The following is a 21,297-nucleotide window of genomic DNA, read 5'->3' as shown; positions in this document are numbered from 1 at the left end:
TCAAGACTCTGGTTCACCCATCCAGTCTCATACATCTCAAGTCATTGGTCTGGTTTGATGTCTGTACGTGCTCCCTCCTCAGCAAGCAGAGACGTTGTGCTCCATCTCCCCCTTCGCCTTTCTCTGATTGTACATCAAGGGTTTGTGCCAGCGGGACAGAAACACAGCTCTTGCTGTGAAGTCCAATTCTAACACTGGACCTTGGCAGTCAGTTCGCCCCAGGGCTTGAACTAGTTGAAAAACACGATGCCTTTATCCCCCATCTACCACACCTACCCCCCCCCCCCCCCCACCGCTTCCTTTTATATGCTCGATTATCTACAGCCACAAATTTATTCAGTGTGAAAAATAACGCCACAGAGAAATGTTTGAAAGCGCTTCGAGGGGTTTCTGGGCTGCAAACCTTAGAAGGCAATCAGTGCCATTGGATGATTTATTTTGTACTCCTAATCTTTTTACTGAGTCATCGCTCAGATGCTTCTTGGTGACAGATCTTAATAATAATGACCCCTGGAGCAAGTTATTGTATCAACTATAGAGATATTTATCAAAGTGTCAATCCAAGTAAATGAAATACCACAAGCAATAATGTTACATGTTTAAGGCAGCAATTGGTTACGAAATGCGATTTGCTCTGTCTCCTGTCTACTTTTTTGGAAGGCTGCACTGTGGACTCCTCATGTGATTTATTGAGATGGAAACTGAGACACATCTGCTCTTTCCCACCCTGTTCCACACAAACGAATAGTTACATTTACAAAGAGCCTTTTGCAATCTCAGCTTGCCGCCAAGTATTTCACCACCAGTGAGGTTCTTTTGAAGTGTTGTGGCGCCGGAAATAGGGGAGCCAAAAAGATCACAGTAAAGCTTTCGAAACAGTGGATGTTGGCTAGATCAACAGTTTGCTCAGTGATATTGGTTGAGAGATAATATATTGATCAAAGTTTGTGCGATGATTTGTTGCTCGGGTGCTCGTTGTTGTGGTTCTGTTCGCCGAGCTGGGAATTTGTGTTGCAGACGTTTCGCCCCCTGTCTAGGTGACATCCTCAGTGCTTGGGAGGTTCCTGTGAAGTGCTTCTGTGATGTTTCCTCCAGCATTTATAGTGATTTGTATCTGCCGCTTCCGGTTGTCAGTTCCAGCTGTCCGTTGCAGTGGTCGGTATATTGGGTCCAGGTCGATGTGCTTATTGATTGAATCTGTGGATGAGTGCCATGCCTCTAGGAATTCCCTGGCTGTTCTCATAAATCCCATCGGGCCCAGAGGACGTATCTATTTTCACACTCTGCAGGATTCTCCCTAATCCTTCCTGCCAAGCCTTTTTCGTGCCCCCTCCTGGCTCTCCTCAGTCCATTTCTGAGCTCCTTCCTAGCAAGCCTGTAATCCTTTAAAGCTGTGCTCGATCCTTGCTTCCTCTAAGCACATCGACCTGGACCCAATATACCGACCACTGCAGCGGACAGCTGGAACTGACAACCGGAAGCGGCAGGTACAAATCACTATAAATGCCGGAGGAAACATCACAGAAGCGCTTCACAGGAGGCTCCCAAGCACTGAGGATGTCACCTAGACAGGGGACGAAACGTCTGCAACACAAATTCCCAGCTCGGCGAACTGCACCACAATAATATATTGACCAGGACGCTGCGGATAATTCTTCTGCTTTTCTTAGAAGTAATGCTCTGAGTGTTTTGGGGTCTTTTGCCCATAAAGGGACGTATGGGACCAGCCAGACAGCATCTTGAACAGCACAATATTAGAATCATAGAATCCCTACAGTGCAGAAAGAGTCTATTTGGCCCATCAAGTCTGTACCAACCCTCTAAAAAGCATCCAACCCAGACCCAGCCCCGACCCTATCTCCATAATCTCATATTTACTATGATGAATCCACCAAACCTGCACCCTCGATAGCTGTTGAATACAAGATCTTTGAATTCAAAGCAAGCGTGGTTCCTAGTCAGCCACAGTTGAATGGCCACCCTGCTATGTTCCAGCCAGCAAGCAAGCATGCAGTTGGTAGCGTAGTAATATCCTAAGAACCTTGCTTTGAATCCCACCAGGGCAGATGGCGCTAACTGAATTCAGTAAAAAGCTGCAATAAAAACAGTGACCATGTAACCATTGTTGCAAACACCTATCGGTTCACTAATGTCCTTTAAGGAAGAAAATCTGCCTTCTTTATCCAGTCTGCCTACACATATCTCCAGACCAAAGCAATGTGGTACACTGTTTACTGCCCTCTGGGTAACTAGGGATGGGAAAGAAATGTTAGTCCAGCCAGCAATGCCCACATCCCATGAATAAATAAAATTAATCTCTGCAAGATCTGCCACCATTCCTCTTCCATCCAATGATACATTAATGACCATTCCTGAACATGCCAGAGGTGCTTTCTTTTAAATTACTCATTGAATCACTGCCATCTCTTTCCCTGTAGATCAAAAAGATCCTATTGCTAAGGAGGGGAACGAGACAATATTCTTTTTGGAACCAACAAGAAGCATCCTTGTTTCTTGAACTTCGTCTTTGGGAAATACTGAGGTTGCAAAATAAGTCTTTGGAACACAGGTCCTTCCTGAAAACTATTATACAGTTACCTGGCTGCACTTTGTGTTATTGTGCTGCAGTCCATTTTGCTTATCATAATTTTTCAAATAAATGTGTCACAATGCTGTAGCACTGGTTGCATTAGTTGTACGTTTCTAAATTATTGGATTGTGGCGAAGTACCGGAAGACTGAAATACTGCCAGTGTGACGCTCCTGTTCAAAAAGGAAGGCAGGCATAAGAAGAACTATCAGCTGATTAGCCTAACATCTATTGTTGGAAAAATGTTAGAATCAATTATTAAGGAAGTCGTAGCAGCACATTTGGAAAATCACATCTAATCAAGCAGTCAGCATGGCTTCATGAAAAGGGAAATCATATCTGACTAAACTTTAGAGTTTTTCAAGCAAGTCTGAACAAGACTAAACAGGGGCGATCCAATCGATATGTTGTAAATGGACTTCCAGAAGGAGTTCGACAGAGTACCTCACAAAAGGTTAAGTCATGGTAAGAGCTCACAGTGTTAGAGGAAGTATATTGGCATGGACAGAGAATTAGCTCATGGGCAGTAAACAGCGAGTGGGGATAAAGGTTTTCTTTTTCAGGTTGGTGACCTGTGACCATTAGGGTTCCACAGGGATCAGTGTTGGAACCACAACTATTTACAGTATATATTGTTTGGAGGAAGGAAGCGAACGTACTGCAGCCAAATTTTCAGATGACACAAGAATACATGGAAAGGCAGGTTGCGAGAAGGAGTCAAACAGTTCACAGAGAGAGATTGATAGATTAAGTAAGTGGACAAAAAGTTGGCAAATGGAGTATAGCATGGAAGTTCTTCATTTTGGAAGGGAGAACAGTATTATTGAGATGGAGAAAAGCTGTAGAAAGCTACAACTTAAGGGACTTGTGGGGATGTATCCACAGGCTGGACAACATTGCAGCAGGTAATTGGGAAAGCTCATGGAATATTGGCCCTTTCATGATAATTCTCTTTAATAATTTACTCACAAGCACTCCAGAGAACATAGAACACGGAGGGTGGAGTATGAGAGTCGGGAAGTCTAACTGCAACCTTGTAAGGTACTGGGGAGACCACATTTGGACTGCTGTGAGCTGTTTTGACCCCTTGTTTAAGGAAAGATATCATTTCAATGGGGGAGGTCCAGAGAAGATTCACAAAGCTAATCCCTGGTATGGAGGGATGATGTTATCAGCAAAGGTGAAACAGGTTGGGACCCGACTCATTGGAGTGTAGAAGAGTGAGAGACGATCTAATTGAAACACGTAGAATTCTTCAGCGGCTTGTTGAGAGGATGTCCCCCCTCATGGGAGAGTATCAGACCAGAGGACACACTCTCAGAATAAAGGGGCACCAATTGAAAACTGAGGTGAGGAGGCATTTCTTCTCTCAGTGAGTTATGAGTCTTTGAAACTCCTTGTAACAGAGAGCTGTGGGGGAGACTAATAGAACATAGAACAATACAGCGCAGAACAGGCCCTTCGGCCCTCAATGTGACACTGACCAGCGAACTATTCTCAGCTTGTCCCCCAAAATTATCCATGTGCTTAGCCAAGGATTGTTTAATTCTCCCTAATGTGAGTTGACTACATTAGCAAGTAGGGCATTCCATGCCCTTACCACTCTCTGCGTAAAGAACCTGCCTCTGACATCTGTCTTAAATCTATAATTTGTAGTTATGCCCCCTTGTACAAGCTGACGTCATCATTCTCGGAAAAAGACTTTCACTGTCCTCCCTATCTAATCCTTTGATCATCTTGTATGTCTGTATCAAATCCCCCCTTAGCCTTCTTCTTTCCAATGAGAACAGACCCAAGTCTCTCAGCCTTTCCTCATAAGACCTTCCTCCAGACCAGGCAATGTCCTGGTAAATCTCCTCTGCTCCTTTTCCAATGCTTCCACATCCTTCTCGAAATATGGGGACCAGAACTGTGCACAATATTCCAAGTGTGGCCGCACCAGCATTTTTTATAGTTGCAGTATGACATTGCGGCTACGGAACTCAATCCCTCTACGAATGAAACCTAACACACCGTATGCCTTCTTAACAGCACTATCCACCTGGGTGTCTTTCTGTACATTTAAGGCTGAGGTGGATAAATTCTTGATCAGTGGGAGAATCAAAGTTGCTGAGGAAAATGCAGGAAAGTGGATGTGAGGAGTGTCAGATTAGCCATGATGCAATGAATAGCGAAGCAGACATGAGGGGCCAAACAGCCTGCCACATTCCTATTTTTTGGGTCTCATTCTCCTGCCAGTGATGGTGACATAGAAAACAGGACCAGGAGGAGACCATTCAGCCCTTTGAGCGTGCTCCACCAATCAATATGATCATGACTGATCATCCAACCAGAAACTTGGTTCCTGCTTTCTCCCCCATACCCTTCGATCCCTTTAGCCCCAAAAACTATATCTATGCTCCTGCTTGAAAGAAAATCAATGTTTTAGCTTTAACTGCTTTCGAGTTTACTCTTCTCTGGATGAAGACTCACTTGTATCCCACAGTTCCTGAGTTTCTATGCCTTTTCAAACAATTCTGCTTCCAAAATCATTGCCAGTTGTACAATTTTACAACAAATAAATCAATCTTGGATGTGCCAGGGCTGTTTTCTTTGGATAAGAGAAGATTGAGAATAATCTGGTGCTGAAATTTGTGTAATCTTAAGTGGTAAAACCCCCTCTCCTGACCTTTTGATAGAGGGCAGTGAAATAACTCCACAGAAGCCAGTATCTCATCATCAAGTCACTCTTTATTTACACGTGGACAGTTCTCGACACTGATCCGACTCCCTCAGAGCCAGCCCTCAAAGTGAACAGGATGCCTAACACTCCTGTTCTTAAATGACAGCCAAGGCTCCCTAATTGGATCAGGTTAACATCCCCAAACAGGGAGCTCATATTCTATGAGGTCTACGTGGCTGACCTTTTTACAATCACTACATCAAAGTCACTGATGAAACAGCTGAAGATGGTTGGACTGAGGTCATTCCCCAGAGAAACTCTTGCAGCGATGTCCTGGAGCTGAGATAACTGACCTCCATCAACCACAGCCATCTCACTATATTCCAGGTATGACTGCAACCAGTGAAAAACTCCTCCCCTCAGTCCACCAAATCCAATTTTGCTCAGGCTCCCTAAAACTACATGTGGTCAGTTGCTACATAGATTCTGCTCAGTATGTCGCATATCTCCGGACCATTACAGGTAGTTGTTTTTTAATAGTTCATCGGATGTAGGCGTTGCAGGTTAGGCCAGCATAAATTGTAAAGTCCCAATCACCCTGAGGGCAGCTAAGAGTTAATTATGTTGCAGTGATGGCAGATTTCCTTCCTTAAAGGATGTGAACCAGATGGTTGCATGGTTGCCATTAGGCTTATTTTTAAGCAACATTTTTGTGGTTTCTTATTTTAGCTTTTTTTGTTATTCTTATTGCTTCACCATTAGACATGGTTAGATTTGAGCCTATGTCTCCAGGAGATTATCCTGGTATTCTACCTTCCTAATCAAGTGACACTACATTGTAACAACCCATTGCCTTTTCAGTATCCAATGTCTTCAACTACTTCTGGCTATCACATAAAATGAATCACTTTGATTGAAAGCTGGCCACGGTGATGCTGGGGAGCTCTGGAGGAGGTCAACGTGGATCATCCACTCAGGACTTCTGACTGAAGATTAATGCAAATAGTTCAGACTTATCTTTTTCACTGATGTGCTGAGAATGGCGATATTGTGATGTTTTCACTTCCTATCAATTGTTTAATTGCTCACCATCATTCACAGTTGGATGAGGCAGGACAGTAAAATTTACATCTGACCTGGTTGTGGAATTGCTTAACTCTGTCTACCATTTGCTATTCCAGTTGTTCGGCATGATGACTAGGTTGATAGCTAACCTTTAGGTATGTATGGGACTGACCTTGACATGCCCACCTGCCACAGTCTTCATTGACCAGGCTTGATCCCATTGTTTTGTGGTGAAAGTAAAGTGAGGATATGCTGATGCTATGAGGTTGTAGGTTGTCGTTGAATATAATTCTGCTTGCTGATGACCCATAACGCCTCATGGTTACCCAGTTTATGTTGGGTAGATTTGTTTGAAATCTATCCCATTTAGCACAGTGATAATGCCACTCAACATGATGAAGGGTATCCCTTAATGTGATCTGCGGTGGTCTGCGGTGGTCACTCCAACTAATACTTTCAGACCTGGTCTAGCAGCTAGGACCTTTAAGATTTTGACAGCTTGGTGGTAAGGAGTCACTCTTGCTCTCACTACCAGAATACATTCTATGACCTTGCCACCATCAGTGCATCCAAATAGTTTTCAACATGGAATAGTCTTCATGGAAGTGACTGACCCATTGTCTGTAAGGTTTGTTTCAGTGAGTATGACTAATCTTTGGGATAGCGCTCCCACTTATTGGCACAAGCCCTGGGTGTTCATGTGGAGGACCTTCAAGATTGACAAGTGCTGAGTTTTCCATTGCAATTTCTGGTGATGCTGAATGGACATAGAATAGAGTCATTGATGTATGGAACGGAAACAGACCCTTCGATCCAACTCAACCATGCCAACTAGATATCCTAAATTAATCTAGTCCCATTTGGCCCATATGCCTCTAAACCCTTGTAATTATATCAATTTCCTCTGGTGGCTCATTCCATGCACACACCACCCTCTACTTGAAAATGTTGCTCCTCAGGTCCCTGTCAATCTTTCCCCTCTTCCATTAAACCTATTACCCTCTAGTTTTGGACTCCCTCACCTCAGGGAAAAGACCTTTCACTCTATTCATGCACCTCATGATTTTTATTCATTGCTTTCTTTTCAAATTTGTTGTAGTTTTGACACAACAGAGCAATTTGCTGTCACCCATGTTGTTATAGGTCTTAAGTCTTCAGGAGGCTAGCCCAGGGAAGAATATCAGATCTCCTTCGCTAAAAGACATTAGTGACCAAATGGGTTTTCATGACCATCGAGAGTGGTCAACTGGTTGAGATTAAACTAGCTTTTGACTCTTTTGCACAGTTCCAACCTCTGATTCTCCCAAAGGAGGCAAGTTCCTCATTTCATTTCATCATTTCCTCTGTAAGAGAAATCATTCATTGAGTTTTAAATTCCACCAGCTTCCATGTGGAATTTGAACTCATGTCCCTTGATTATTAGCTCCGGCCTCTGCATTACTAGTCCATTGATAATGCCACCACCCTACCACCTCTCCTTCTTTAGCCAGCCTTTCCTCTGTGTTCGAAAGCTAAAAGCACTGAATGGGTTGGTAAAATGATGAGGAAAGGATGAGTCTAGTAGTTCCTCCTGCAAAAAATAGCCTTCATAACTCATTCACCTGCTTAAGAAAGCATGCATCTTCATCTTTCACCGATGACTTATTTGTATTTAGTAAGCCAAGTGATTCTCATCTTTCAGAGCTTCGAACCTCATATTGAGCAATAAATCAGCTATAATTGCAGTATCCTCCAACTCGCTCTAAGGGATGAGGCCTAATTTGGAATGGTCAATGGCCAATTCCCAGGAGTTAGGCAAGCAATATATCAACAAGGATATATTGGCCTTGGAGGTGGTGTAATGCAGATTCACCAGAATAAGACTGGGATATCTTCAGCTCAGAGCTTATGAGCTGGAGACTGAAATATGACACTGATATACGTCAGGGACAGAGTAAGTTTCCTCGCTTCTTTGTATCAGGAGGTGGTTAAACCTCTCAGGATTGGGTCTTCAGATTTAATCTATGATCCGTGACAGAAAAGTGTGGCTGAAACGGAGGCAGATGAGGGGTCAGAAGTGTGGGATCTGCATCCTTTGCAATTGTCCAACAGGTTTCAGGTTATTTGAGCTTGCTTGGGTGAGCTTGAAGGCTGCAGGATGAATGGATCAATTGACAGACCATGGTTCATGAGGCCAATTAAGTGGGTGAAGCAAGAAGGAAAACAGTAGAAATCCAGGCCAGTGTATGGAGGGGTGAAGGTACTGTTCTCTGCAGCAAAGAGCAAGATTCCAAACACTTTTGTTGCCTGCTCAGTTCCAGAGATCAGGACTGTAGAGGAACAGACAGTGGGAGGGGAAGGATCCAGTCATCGTATTCCATGTCCGTCCTTCCTTGGAAAGGCTGGGAAACACTTCGGCGGTCCGGGACATTCAGCCTCGGACCTTCAGGTGACCATCCTCCAAGGCGGACTTCGGGACAGGCAACAACACAAAGTGGCCAGGCAGAGGCTGATAGCTAAGCTCGGTACCCATGGGCATGACCTCAACCGGGACCTTGGGTTCATGTCACACTACAGTATACTGCACTATACACTTTCCCTCACACACACACTTACATACTCACGCACTAACACAGACCCTTGCTCATACACAAGCTCTCTCTCATATACACATACATACATGCCCTCACACTTGCACCCATGCACGCACCCTCTCACAGGCTTATATCTCATCACGCCCATAATTTACCGAGCGTTCACACATGCAAACACACACTCTGTTACGTGTACTCACACTTGCGCACACACTCACTCTGTCTTTCACTCTCTCTCTCTTCTGCATGCACGCGCACATATAAGTCTATGGGGTGAATCTCTATTTTGCTCAAAAAATGCACAATCTGCAGGTAGTCAATGCAGGCATTCAATCCATGTAATATTTGGTAAATTCCATTTTGGAAATAGAACCAGTCTGATTCAAGATTGGGATACAGAGAGACTCTAACCTCACACCTTTTATGCACTGTCTGAGCTGAGATGACACATTTTGTTTGAAAACCTGAAGTTATCTTGAGAATGTGACTTAAATGAAGTTCTGGGATTTACATATTAAAGAACCGAAGCCAGCAAAGCAATTCTAAAAGATGAAAAACTTAACAATCTAGGTTGTTCAATGTGTTATTTCAGCTGCATGACACTGTAAACCTTTGCCATAAATTCTGTGTCTTATGGTCCTGCTCCACTACCACCTGATGAAGGAGCAGCGCTCTGAAAGCTAGTGCTTCCACATAAACCTGTTGGACTATAATCTGGTGTTGTGTGATTTTTAACTCAGTATAAGGAGATTAAGAAGCACCACCACAAACATAATATTTGTTTGATGTAAAAGGATGGAAAGGGAAGTGATGGCTATTATTATAGGACTAAGAATCCATAAATCCAGGTTCTGGAGACCTGGGTTTAAATCCGACCATGCCAGATGGTGGAATTTGAATGGAATAAAAATCTGGATTTAAGAGTCTAATGATGACCAATGCCAATTGTCAGCAAAAACCCAAGTGGTTAACCAATGTTCTTTAGGGAAGGAAATCCGATGACCTTCCCTGGTCTGGCCTACATATGATTCCAGACCCACAACAATGTGGTTGACTGTCAACTGTCCTCAAGGCAATTAGAAGATGGGCAATAAATGCTGGCCCAGCCAGTGACACCCTCATCCTATGAGTGAACAGTAATAAGTGACTTGAGCCAGCTGTGTAATTCGCAGATAACTCATATGATGGAAGAAATTGATCCATTGCTCAAAGATTGGTTTGGCAGAAGTGGTTCCAGTTCATGGGGGACTGACACCAGTTTTGCTGAAAGGGGGACTGTCCTGCTGGGTCCGTCTGAACTGTCCTTGAGTTATGTTTGTACTGTTGACAGTCTGTACAATAGGGAATAAGAGAAACGTTTAAACTAAATAGTGCAGCAAAGAATTAAGTTTGGGTAGATGTGATGAATTAAAGTGTAGAGACAAAACAAGGTAAAAAATTATTACGATAGGAAATGACAGATTGTGTCGTGAAAGGACAGAGTCAAATCTAAGAGTAAATCAACAGTTACGGCTAAAGATTACAAAAAAAAGAACAAAACTGTGTCTGAATGCAAGTGGCATTTGGAAGAAAGAGATAAACTATTGTGCACATAGAAATAAATTTGTCCAATGTAACAGTTATTGCACAGACATAGCTACAGAATGACATAGAGTGGGACCTGCACATTGAAGGGAAGGAAGGACAGGAGGCTTGGAAAAGGTGGAGACGAGGTGTGTTAATTAGCACATTGAGAATGGATAACAGTTTGGATATAGGTGAAAAACTTTGAAGGTAAGAAGTCACTTGTTGGTGTACAGGGTCTGTAGGTCACCCCATGATAAAATGGAGTATAAAGAAAGGAATATGGGGAGTTTTTTTTTAAAAGTATGGGAGTAATCACAAGGGCTTTTCATCCTTCATGTAGATTGGACTAGAAAAGAAAACCTGTGTGTGAAGGTAGCCTGAGTGAGAAGTTCATCCAATATTTTTGTGATAGTTTCTGAGGACATTATGTCATGGAGCTGATCAGAAGGCAGGTGACACTGTGCTTGGGAAAGTGAAATGAAATAGGATAATGAATGAATCTTACAGTGGATAGTGGCCCTAAGTAGCAGCGATCATAACATTATGGAATTTTATGGTCAATTTGTGTGAGAAACTGGAGTTGTTGGAGACTAGTCTTTCAGATGGAAGTTTAGGCAGTGAAATAAAACAACAGATCAGCATTACTTGGAAGAACTGGAAGAAGTGCTGTGGCATGTTGTGTAATGGAAAGGTACTGCTGACTCTGAAAGGAAGAGTCTATACGACAGTTGTGAGGCCAGCCTTATTAGATAGTGCAGAAATTTGGGAAAAATATAGAAGAGAGCAACAATAACTTTTTTTAATACAATCCTGCCATTGTGGAAACAGGTCCTTCGGCCCAACAAGTCCACACCAACCCTCTGAAGAGTAACCCACCCAGACCCATTCCCCTACATTTACCCCTGACTAATGCACCTAACCTATGTTGTGGAGGCAGCTTGAATTAGGGCATTTAAAAGTAACTAGGATTAGAATATCCTTTATTGTTACATGTACTCAAGTACAGAAGTACAGGAGTAGAGTGAAAAGTTGCACAATGTCACACCCACCCAGACCCATTCCCCTACATTTACCCCTTACTAATGCACCTAACCTATGTTGTGGAGGCAGCTTGAATTAAGGCATTTAAAAGTAACTAGGATTAGAATATCCTTTATTGTTACATGTACTCAAGTACAGAAGTACAGGATTAGAGTGAAAAGTTGCACAATGTCACCTCTTATGGTGCCATTTTAGGTACAAGTACCAAAGTACAAATCTTAGACACTGAAGAGGAATAAAAAGGAAGGTAGTTGCATTACTTTCACATTGCAGTGTTTAAAGAATAAGGTAAAAATAAGATATAGTTGGAGGATTAACGTTCCAGTCAGATAAAAAAAAATGAAAAGGAACATTGTGCAAGGTCAAGGGAAGAAGGCAGAATGGTATTAAATGGACAGCTCTTTTGGAGAACTGAAGCAGGCAGATGGGACTGAAAGGCCTCTTTCTTTGCCATAACAGTTCTGCGATTCTGTATACAGGTGGTCAATGGAGATTAAGGAAGCTTCAAACAATGTAGCCGAGGAGAGATTGAAATGACATGGTTATCTACTGCAGAGAGAAGGAGGAGATGTAGTCAGGTGGATGTGGAGCTGGGATTCCCAGGAAGAAGGGGGAGAAGAGCTAAAACCAGATGAAAATATGTGGTGATTTTGCAGCAGCCCAATTGGGAGATGAATGGCTGCGTAACAGGAGGATGTGAATTTGAGTATTTAACCAGAATTGTAGGAACCCCAGCTTAAACAGAAGCCAAAGGAAAGAAAACTGTTGAATATAGAGCACCCTTAAGATTAGATTGTTGATGTTATCCAGGCCTCAGGTTCCCAATAACTTTTCGTGTCCTGATTCTGATGGAGCCAAAACTCTCAGTTTGTGAGCGCAGGTTTGAACTTCACCTTTGCTAGGAGAGTGAGAGTACAAGAGGGATTGGGGAAAGAGAGTGGGAGGGACAGACTGGACAGAGTGATGACAGTAAAAGATTGGGGATAGTGGCAGGAGAATTTGGAGGAGAGAAGGAAAGAATTTAAGCTGTGGTGGGGGAGAGGAGGGGGTGCTGGGCAGTTTGTCTCCTTTCCAAACTGTATTTTTTTGTTTCTGTTCTTGATGAAATGTTTTTTAAGCTTCCATGAACGTGTTCCAAATAATCTGTCATCGCTGGCAGGCACCGTTGTAAATTCTATTAGTTAGGGATATTTGACATCAAACCTATTGTAAGCTTGTCATGAAAAATACTGTTTACAATGGATTGTGGCGGGACTGCTGTCTGCAATGTGAGCTGACGACTAAACAATAAGCAGATTCAATATGAAGTATTTCTGCACTCTATGTCAGTACTTAGGCAAATTATGGGCCTCACAGTTCTAGAGGATGAATAATCAGTGCCATACAACCCACTTCTTTATTTGAAAATGTGAATTAGGAGGCCAGGGAACTAACAGATCATTTTGAAAGATAGTGTTCTGCAACAACTGGGCCCCAATGAGAAGCGATCTCAACTGTAACTCATGAAATTATAAGTTCAACTTCAACTTCTCAGGCTACATCACACATTTCGGGCAAAAAGTCTCAGTGCACTACTAAGGGAGCACTGTAGTGTTAGAGTTGTTACTGAGGGAATGTTACACTGTGCGAGTGGTAGTTACTGAGAGAGTGCTACAGTGTCAGAGGGTCAATCCTCAGGAACGCCACACTGTCAGAGGGTCAATACTGAGGGAGCTCTATCCTGTCGAAGGATGAGTAGTGAGGGAGTGCTGCACTGTCAGAGGGTCAGTGCTGAGGGAGTGCTGCACTGTCAGAGGGTCAGTACTGAGGGAGTGCTACACTGTCAGAGGGTCAGTACTGACGTAATGAATGATTAAATTCATAATTATTTATTTGTAGTCAGAATAATGGAAATGTATTCTGAATCTTCAGTTTCACAAAATATTAAAACAAAACACCTTTCATCTATTTGTAATCCATATTTCTATGAGCAAGTTATCATGGAAGCTCTCCTGTGTAAACGTCACACTCTAAATATATTCACCTCCCTTGGGTAGAGCTGCTTCTCTTCAGTCTCACCAAGTGTCACCCGTCAAATCTGACAAACTTTCCTCCGTAAGTTGTTTCAAGTTTTACGTTTGTCTCATTACTTGAATTAAAACAAATTCAAAAGTAGGCACAGGAGTTGGTCAGATTTCCCAATCATAAAACAGGTATTATTTTCAGCATTGATGGGAGACACGCATTGGTAACCTGTTGAATCCCATTTACCGAAGACTCTGAAGGAGTAGTCTGGACAACTGAAAATTCTGATGGATCATTCCCTTCTGCCTGGGCCTCTCCAAAAGTCTCTCTTTAAATGAAACAATTCAGTGCCTTCCAAAGAAGTTAAGTCAATAGTTACTCAGGAAATGTTAGTCAGTTTAAAAACACAGTCTAACTCCTAAGTAACTGTACAAGTGACCCCATTCTTAACTCACACAGCAACAACTACACCTCCCCCAGACCCATTACATTCTCCAGTCCCAGACCTGACACGTCCGGTAGCAGACACACCCCTCTCCTGTTCTGGACCTAACACCCTTACACTGCTTCGGACCCGAAGCATCCCTTCCCCACTTCATCCGTTGGAATCTGAAGACCTGTTATCTACCTTGGACTCAAAGCCCACACTTCCAGACCTGATTTTTCAAAATCTGACCTCCTCGAAATACTGCACCATTTACCTGGTCCCTTGCACCCTGCACCTTACCCCTAGCTACTTGACATCCTCACCACCCTTCTCCTCATGGCACCCTGCCCCACCTGGCACTCTGTTTACTTACATGTCAACCTCCTCCTACCCATCTGGCATCCAACTTCCCAGGCACCCAACTAGCAAATTGCTGAGATTGCCACTTCTTGGAAAATCTGTCCCAGGATATCCGAATTCAGATGAATGGCTGAAGATTAGTTCACTTCTCTGTGCTTTGATTTTTAAGCCCTCCTCACATGTCTTCAGATCTTGGCATGAGTCCTCCACTGGTAAACTAAGGAAAGTCAATGTGCCAATGATCAAATGGACAGACAGATATTTGAGTGCCTCATAGACAGTTTTTTTTTGTTTTGTCATGGGTCCTGGCAGAAATATAACTTGGTGCCACAGAAAATAAATCTCAGTGTATCTGAACATTATTATCACTGCCTGTGTCTATAAGCTGGAGATCAAAGCACGAAAAGGTAAATTCAGACCGAGTTAGAGGGACATATGCCCTGAGTTGTGGGGTGGACAACAGCGGTATCAGATTGTGAGGCTGGGTATCTGGCTTACTTTTCAAGGGATGCACCCTGCCTTGGCAGCACTCCCAACGACTGGCTTCGGATCACAGAATAATGAAGCTTTTCATTGTCGTATGCTAGAAAGGAAAAGAAAGACTGAAGAGAATCATGAAGCCAACAGAAGACCGAAGCTTTAGAACTAAAAACAAAGAAAGTTACAGCATAGGAACAGGTCCTTCAAGCCTGCACCAATCCATATCCTCTATCTGAACCTGCGCCTATTTTCTAAGGATCTGTATCCCTCTGCTCCCTGCCCATTCATGTATCTGTCCAGATACATCTTAAATGATGATATCGTTCCTGCACCTACCACTTCCACTGGCAACGCGTTCTAGGCCCCCACCACCCTTTGCGTAAAGAACTTACCACACATATCTCTCCTAAACATTTTCCCTCTCACCTTGAACACGTCACCCCTAGTAATTGAGTCCTCCACTCTGGGGAAAAAGCTTCTTGCTCTCCACCCTGTCCGTGCCTCTCATGATTTTGTAGACCTCAATCAGGTCTCCCCGCAACCTCCGTCTTTCTAATGAAAATAGTGCTAATCTACTCAATCTCTCTTCATAGTTAGCACCCTCCATACCAGGCGACATCCTGGTGAACCTCCTCTGCACCCTCTCCAAAGCATCCACATGATTTTGGTAATGTGGCGACCAAACTGTAAGTAGTGTTCCAAATGCGGCCAAACCAAAGTCCTATACAACTGTAACATGACCTGCCAACTCTTGTATTCAGTACCCCGTCCAATGGAGGAAAGCATGCTGTATGCCTTCTTGACCACTTTACTGACCTGCGTTGCCACTTTCAGGGAACAATGGACCTGAACGCCCATATCTCTCTGTATGTCAACTTTCCCCAGGACTTTTCCATTTACTGTATAGTTTGCTCTTGAATTGGGTCTTCCAAAATGCATCACTTCGCATTTGCCTGGATTGAACTCCATCTGCAATTTCTCTGGCTAACTCTCCAACCTATCTATATTCTGCTGTATTCTCTGACAGTCCCCTTCACTATCTGCTACTCCACCAATCTTCGTGTCATCTAATCAGGCAACCGATACCTTCCTCCAAATCATTTATATACATATATCACAAACAACAGTGGTCCCAGCACGGATCCCTGTGGAACACCCACTGGTCACAGCTCTCCATTTTGAGTAGCTCTCTTTTTGGTTTATTAATCAACCCTTTTTTCCACATTTGCTGAAATCCCAACTGCTTCGAACCCTCAGTTTTCTGGCCAGTTTGAATGGCCTTTCCTTGGACCTAATTTATCCCTCATTTATCCCTTCTCGAAATACCTTTCCTGTTTTATTTTGTGCCAGTTAATGCAATTCACCATCGCATTCTTAATGGCAAATAGTGATGTGCTACAAATGCTGGCCCAGCCAGTGAACCACATCCCATGACTGAATTCGAAGAAAACTCTTTGGGAAGTTACAACATGGTTTATGTTCAGAGTTCGAAGTTCCCACAACACTAGCTGGTCGAATGTTCCCAAGGCCAGAACCTCAGCAGTCAGGTACATAGTAAAACCTATTCTACTCCTTTACATTGAAAATAAACTGAAAGTAAAGCTTCCACAATACTGTCCCTCTCAGACACTCCCAGGACAGGGACAGCATGGGGTAACATACAGAACAAAGCTCCTTCTATTATTTTAAACTGATAATAAAATCTCTCCACACTGTCCCCACGAAGTACAGTCAGGACAGGGACAATACTGGGTAGGATACAAAGTAAAGCTTTCTCTACACAGCTGTCCCCTGTCGAACACTCCCAGGACAGGAGCAACATGGGCTTTGATACAGAATAAAGCTCCTTCTACTCTTCTTAAACTGAACTTAATGAAATTCTCTCGAATTGTTCCCATCAAACACTGGCAAGGCAGATTCAGCATGGGATTGAGAAAGCTCCCTCAATACTCCTCAACAGAACTAGGATTTCAGAACATGTGGAGCTCACGCCCAGGATGCACAAAGCTGAACTCACAGTCACTCAGGAACAGGATGTAAAAGAATCAAGTTCTTTTATTTCCAACGACCTGACTCCAGCATATTTTACTGTCCAGTTATCTAAGAGTTGTTCCACTACAGAGTGTCCTACTTGCTGAATGAACTGCACAAACATGTCAATGCAAAATCTTGACCTTCTGCAAACCTGAAGTACAAAGGCAGCAGATGTGTAGCAACACCATGCTATCTAAGTTTCTCATTAAGTCAGCCCTTCCAAAAACTTTTCTATTTCTTCACTACACAAACTTCAGTGACTAAGAAAGCTGACACTCTTATGGCAATGGTTTCTCAGTTTATACGGGCTCAATAATTGTTAGCCATTTTCTTCAAAAGGAAGTAAGCTTGTGTTTAATGTGAATTCATTCATGAAGCCATAACAATGATGGGCATCAGAAACATAGTATTGTAGATGATGGCCAGCCAGGCCTTAAACCTGGTAAGAAAGAAAAGCTTCCTGATCCACTTTCATGTGTTTGGAAGCTGGGGGGACCACATATTAAGCACATGTCAATCAACCTCAGTTCACCACAGCAATGAGTGATTTGCCCATTTCCAAAGCAACTTGGCAACCGAATGAAGGGACCAGAAATGATGTGCCCACAAATCTCTCTCATGTAGCTCACCAAGATGATCTATATGAGCTTCCCCAGAGTAGCTAGTAATAAGCCTTTCTAAAACAAGAAGTTATGACATGCAATCCCTCTCAACTGCATTGCAAGACAAACATTCTACTGTGAATGCATCACACCCTGAATTTTGGGTTGGGAGGGGAGGAGTGGGTTTCATAGAGCGAGGAAAAGAATGTATGTCTCAAACTGGTTACTAATAAATGAGAAAGAATGATTTGATAGCAGCGGTCAATGAACACTGCATAGCATAGAATCATAGTGTGGAAAGAGGTCATTCAGCCTATTGAGTCTGCGCCAACTCTCCGAAGAGCATCCCACCAGACCCAGCCTCCCAGCCTATCCCTGTAACTCCACCTGGGGTTTTCACCATGGCCAATGCACCTAACCTGCACATCTTTGGACTGTGGAAGGAAACCGGAGCACCGAGAGGAAACCCAGACAGACAAAACTGGAATCAAACCCAGGTCCCTGGCACTGTGAGGTAGGAGTGCTAACCACTGAGCTACTGTGCTGCCCTGCAAAGAATCTGTTTCTGTATGTTTGACTCTATGACTCTAATTACTTTCATATCGTCTGTGACACTAACCCACATACCCAGACAAACCTACACTCCTAAACACCCATTCATCCTCACACACACTCAATACTTAGAATTCTCAATGCTAAAACAGAAGATTAGATTAGATTAGAATAGATTACTTACAGTGTGGAAACAGGCCCTTCGGCCCAACAAGTCCACACCGCCCCGCCGAAGCGCAACCCACCCACCCATTCCTCCGGAGCACCCGGAGGAAACCCACGCAGACACGGGGAGAACGTGCAAACTCCACACAGTCAGTCGCCTGAGGCGGGAACTGAACCCGGGTCTCTGACGCTGTGAGGCAGCAGTGCTAACCACTGTGCCACCGTGCCGCCCACTAGATTCAAATCCCATTCCAGAAACGTGAGCACATTATCTATGCTGACACTTCCAGTGTAATACCGCTGGAGTCACACTTTCAATGACCCAGTGTTGGTAACGCCTAGCAGATGTTATGACCAGACAAGTCAGATGCCAGACTGGAACGTTGCTTGACAGATTGCCTAGTTGTTGCTCGTCCTAGAATCTCTCCAGACTTACATTGGCTGTACTGTTTCATATATGTTCATAGAGACACAGAAGATAGGAGGAGGCCATTCAGCCCTGAGAGCTTGGTTCACCATTCATCATGATCATGGTTGATTGTCCAACCCAATGATATAATCCTGCCATCTCGCCATACCTTTTGATCCCATTCACTCCAAGTGTTACATCTGGCCACCTGTTGAATACATTCAATGTTTTGACATCAACTACTTCCTATGATAATGAATTCCACAGGCTCACCACTGTTTGGGTGAAGAAATGTCTCCCATCTCCGTCCTAAATGGTCTACCATGAATCCCCAGACTGTGACCCCTGATGGACACACCCACCATCGGGAACATCCTGCCTGCATCTACCCTATCGAGTCCTTCGAATTTTACAGGTCTCTGTGAAATCCCTCCTCATTCATCCAAACTCTAGCGTAAACAACCCTAACGAGTCAATCTCTCCTCATACGTGACTGCAGTTAATCAGTATTCAATTAGCTGTGAAGCACTCTGAGGCATTGTAATGATGCAGTTAGAAATACTCACTTCTTTTGCATCCACACTTCTTAATTCGCCTGGGGTCAACAATATCTTGATGACATTCAATGCAGTATATATTTGCTCTGTGGGTGTGAATAATCAATGCATTAAGCTATGGATGAATACTTCAAACTCCATTTAACAATCCAAAATGACTGTGACCAGAGGAAGTGGACAAGTAAAGAGAGTGGTCCATTGAGCTTCTCCCAGAAAGCATTTTGAAATTTGCATGAACCATACTCTGGATCACTGATAGCATTCATAGCTCTGGGTTAAAATATTGCAGGTTTGAGTTACACTTTGGGCACTTTCGCAGATAATGTCTAGACTGAGAATCCCCTTACCATAAAAATACACCTCTTAGTTTTGAACACACCCACCTGAGGGAAATGACCTTTGCTATTCACCATAATGCCCCTCATAATTTTATGAACCTCTGTAAGGTCACCCTCAAACTCCTCCACTCCAGTGGAAAAATTCCAAGCCTATTTTTTTAACTCAAACTCTCCATTCTCAGCAACATCTCATACATCTTTCTGAAGCCTCTCCAATTTAATAGATAGAGCCATGGATAGTGTTGTAGAACAGAGAGACCAAGGCGTCAGGCTTATAATTATTTGAAATCTGCATCACTGGCATCACTGGCATTCACGGTGGATAAGAAGGCACTTGGTATGCTTGCCTTCATTGCTCAGACCTTTGAGTATAGGAGTTGGGATGCCATGTTGAGGTTATACAGGACATGGGTGAGGCTTCTTCTGTACTTAGTGTAGTTCTTGCCACCCTGCTATAGGAAGGATATAAGTCCTCATTGATATAAATTGTAAAAGATTGAGATAAGGGAATCATGGGTTATAGGACATTGATGAAGATGTAAAATTCAAAACGCAAACAGATTGGCCATGATCTTATTGAATGGCAGAGCAAGCTTAAGGGCCGAATGATCTTTTTCTACTCCAAATTCATTTGCTAGGATGTATTGAGAGAGAGCAGCATTGCTGGAGGCTGATTTTTGGGGGATTGCTCCACTGTCAAGGATTAGCATTGAGGGAACACTGTTCTCAAAGGTTCAACACTGATGGAGCACGACAAGGTCAGAAAGTCAGTGACGAGGGCGCACTGACTGTATATTTGTGGGAATTGGTACTGAGGGACAGCTGTCCTGTTGGAAGGTCAGCGCTGAGGAAGAGATGGTACTGAGAATCTGACAGTTTTCTGATTGGAATACACTGTAATACTGTTTTGATATTGGGATAAGTACAGGAAGTATGAAAATATGGTGAAGATTAGTGGGAAGCCAGAGGATTGGGAAGCTTTTAAAAACCAGCAGAAGATGAAATGTCAGGGCAAGCTAGCTTGTTATATAAAAGAAGATTGCAAGAGGTTTTTCAGATACATAACAGTTAAGAGAGGCAAGAGTGGATATGGGCTTGCATAAAAATGAGGCTGGAGAAGGAGTAATGGCGATCAAAGAAATGGTGATGGAACTGAAAAGGTATTTTATATCACTCAGTGGAAAACATCAGCAGTATGCCAGAACTTCAAGAATGTCAGAAGGCAGAGGTGAACGTAATGACCATCACTAAAGGGTGCTGGAAAAGCTGAAACATCTCATAGAGTCATAGAGATGTACAGCACGGAAACAGACCCTTCAGTCCAACCCATCCATGCTGATCAGACGTCCCAACCCAATCTAGTCCCACCAGCCAGCATCCGGCCCACATCTTTTCTATTCATATACCCATCCAGATGCCTTTTAAATGTTGCAATTGTATCAACCTCCACCACTTCCTCTGGCAGCTCATTCCATACACGTACCACCCTCTGCGTGAAAAAGTTGCCCCTTAGGTCTCTTTTATATCTTTCCCCTCTCACCCTAAACCTATGCCCTCTAGTTCTGGACTCCCCCACCCCAGGGAAAAGACTTTGTCTATTTACCCTATCCATGCCCCTGATAATTTTGTAAATGTCTCCCAATCTTCATGAGCTTCTGAAAGAAGCTTAATCACCTTATTTTTATAAGTACATATGCATAATTTTGGTTCAAATGTTAATTATCCATATTCAGCCCAATTTCTGCCTTTGGTTGGAAAGATGGTTCAAATTGGTATGATGATGGTTAAACATTTCAAAACAAATCTTATAGAACATAGAACATTACAGCGCAGTACAGGCCCTTCGGCCCTCGATGTTGCGCCGCCCTGTCAT

General features: G+C 43.2%; 1 protein-coding gene across 1 annotated transcript in view; it reads right to left on the bottom strand.

Moving 5' to 3' along the window:
• Positions 1-21,297, bottom strand: part of LOC122542962 (calcium-activated potassium channel subunit alpha-1-like) — a 108,174-nt gene that overhangs the window by 39,909 nt on the left and 46,968 nt on the right. The window contains exons 19-20 of the mRNA XM_043681103.1: positions 19,096-19,172; positions 14,786-14,870 (exon numbers count right to left, since the gene is read on the bottom strand). Coding sequence (XP_043537038.1) covers positions 14,786-14,870; positions 19,096-19,172 — 162 coding nt within the window. The remainder of the gene's footprint in view (positions 1-14,785; positions 14,871-19,095; positions 19,173-21,297) is intronic.

Source organism: Chiloscyllium plagiosum, chromosome 42, assembly GCF_004010195.1.
Source record: "Chiloscyllium plagiosum isolate BGI_BamShark_2017 chromosome 42, ASM401019v2, whole genome shotgun sequence".
Lineage (NCBI taxonomy): Eukaryota > Metazoa > Chordata > Chondrichthyes > Orectolobiformes > Hemiscylliidae > Chiloscyllium > Chiloscyllium plagiosum.
The sequence above is the reverse complement of the archived record's forward strand: the minus strand, read 5'-3'. Positions and strand labels throughout refer to the sequence as shown.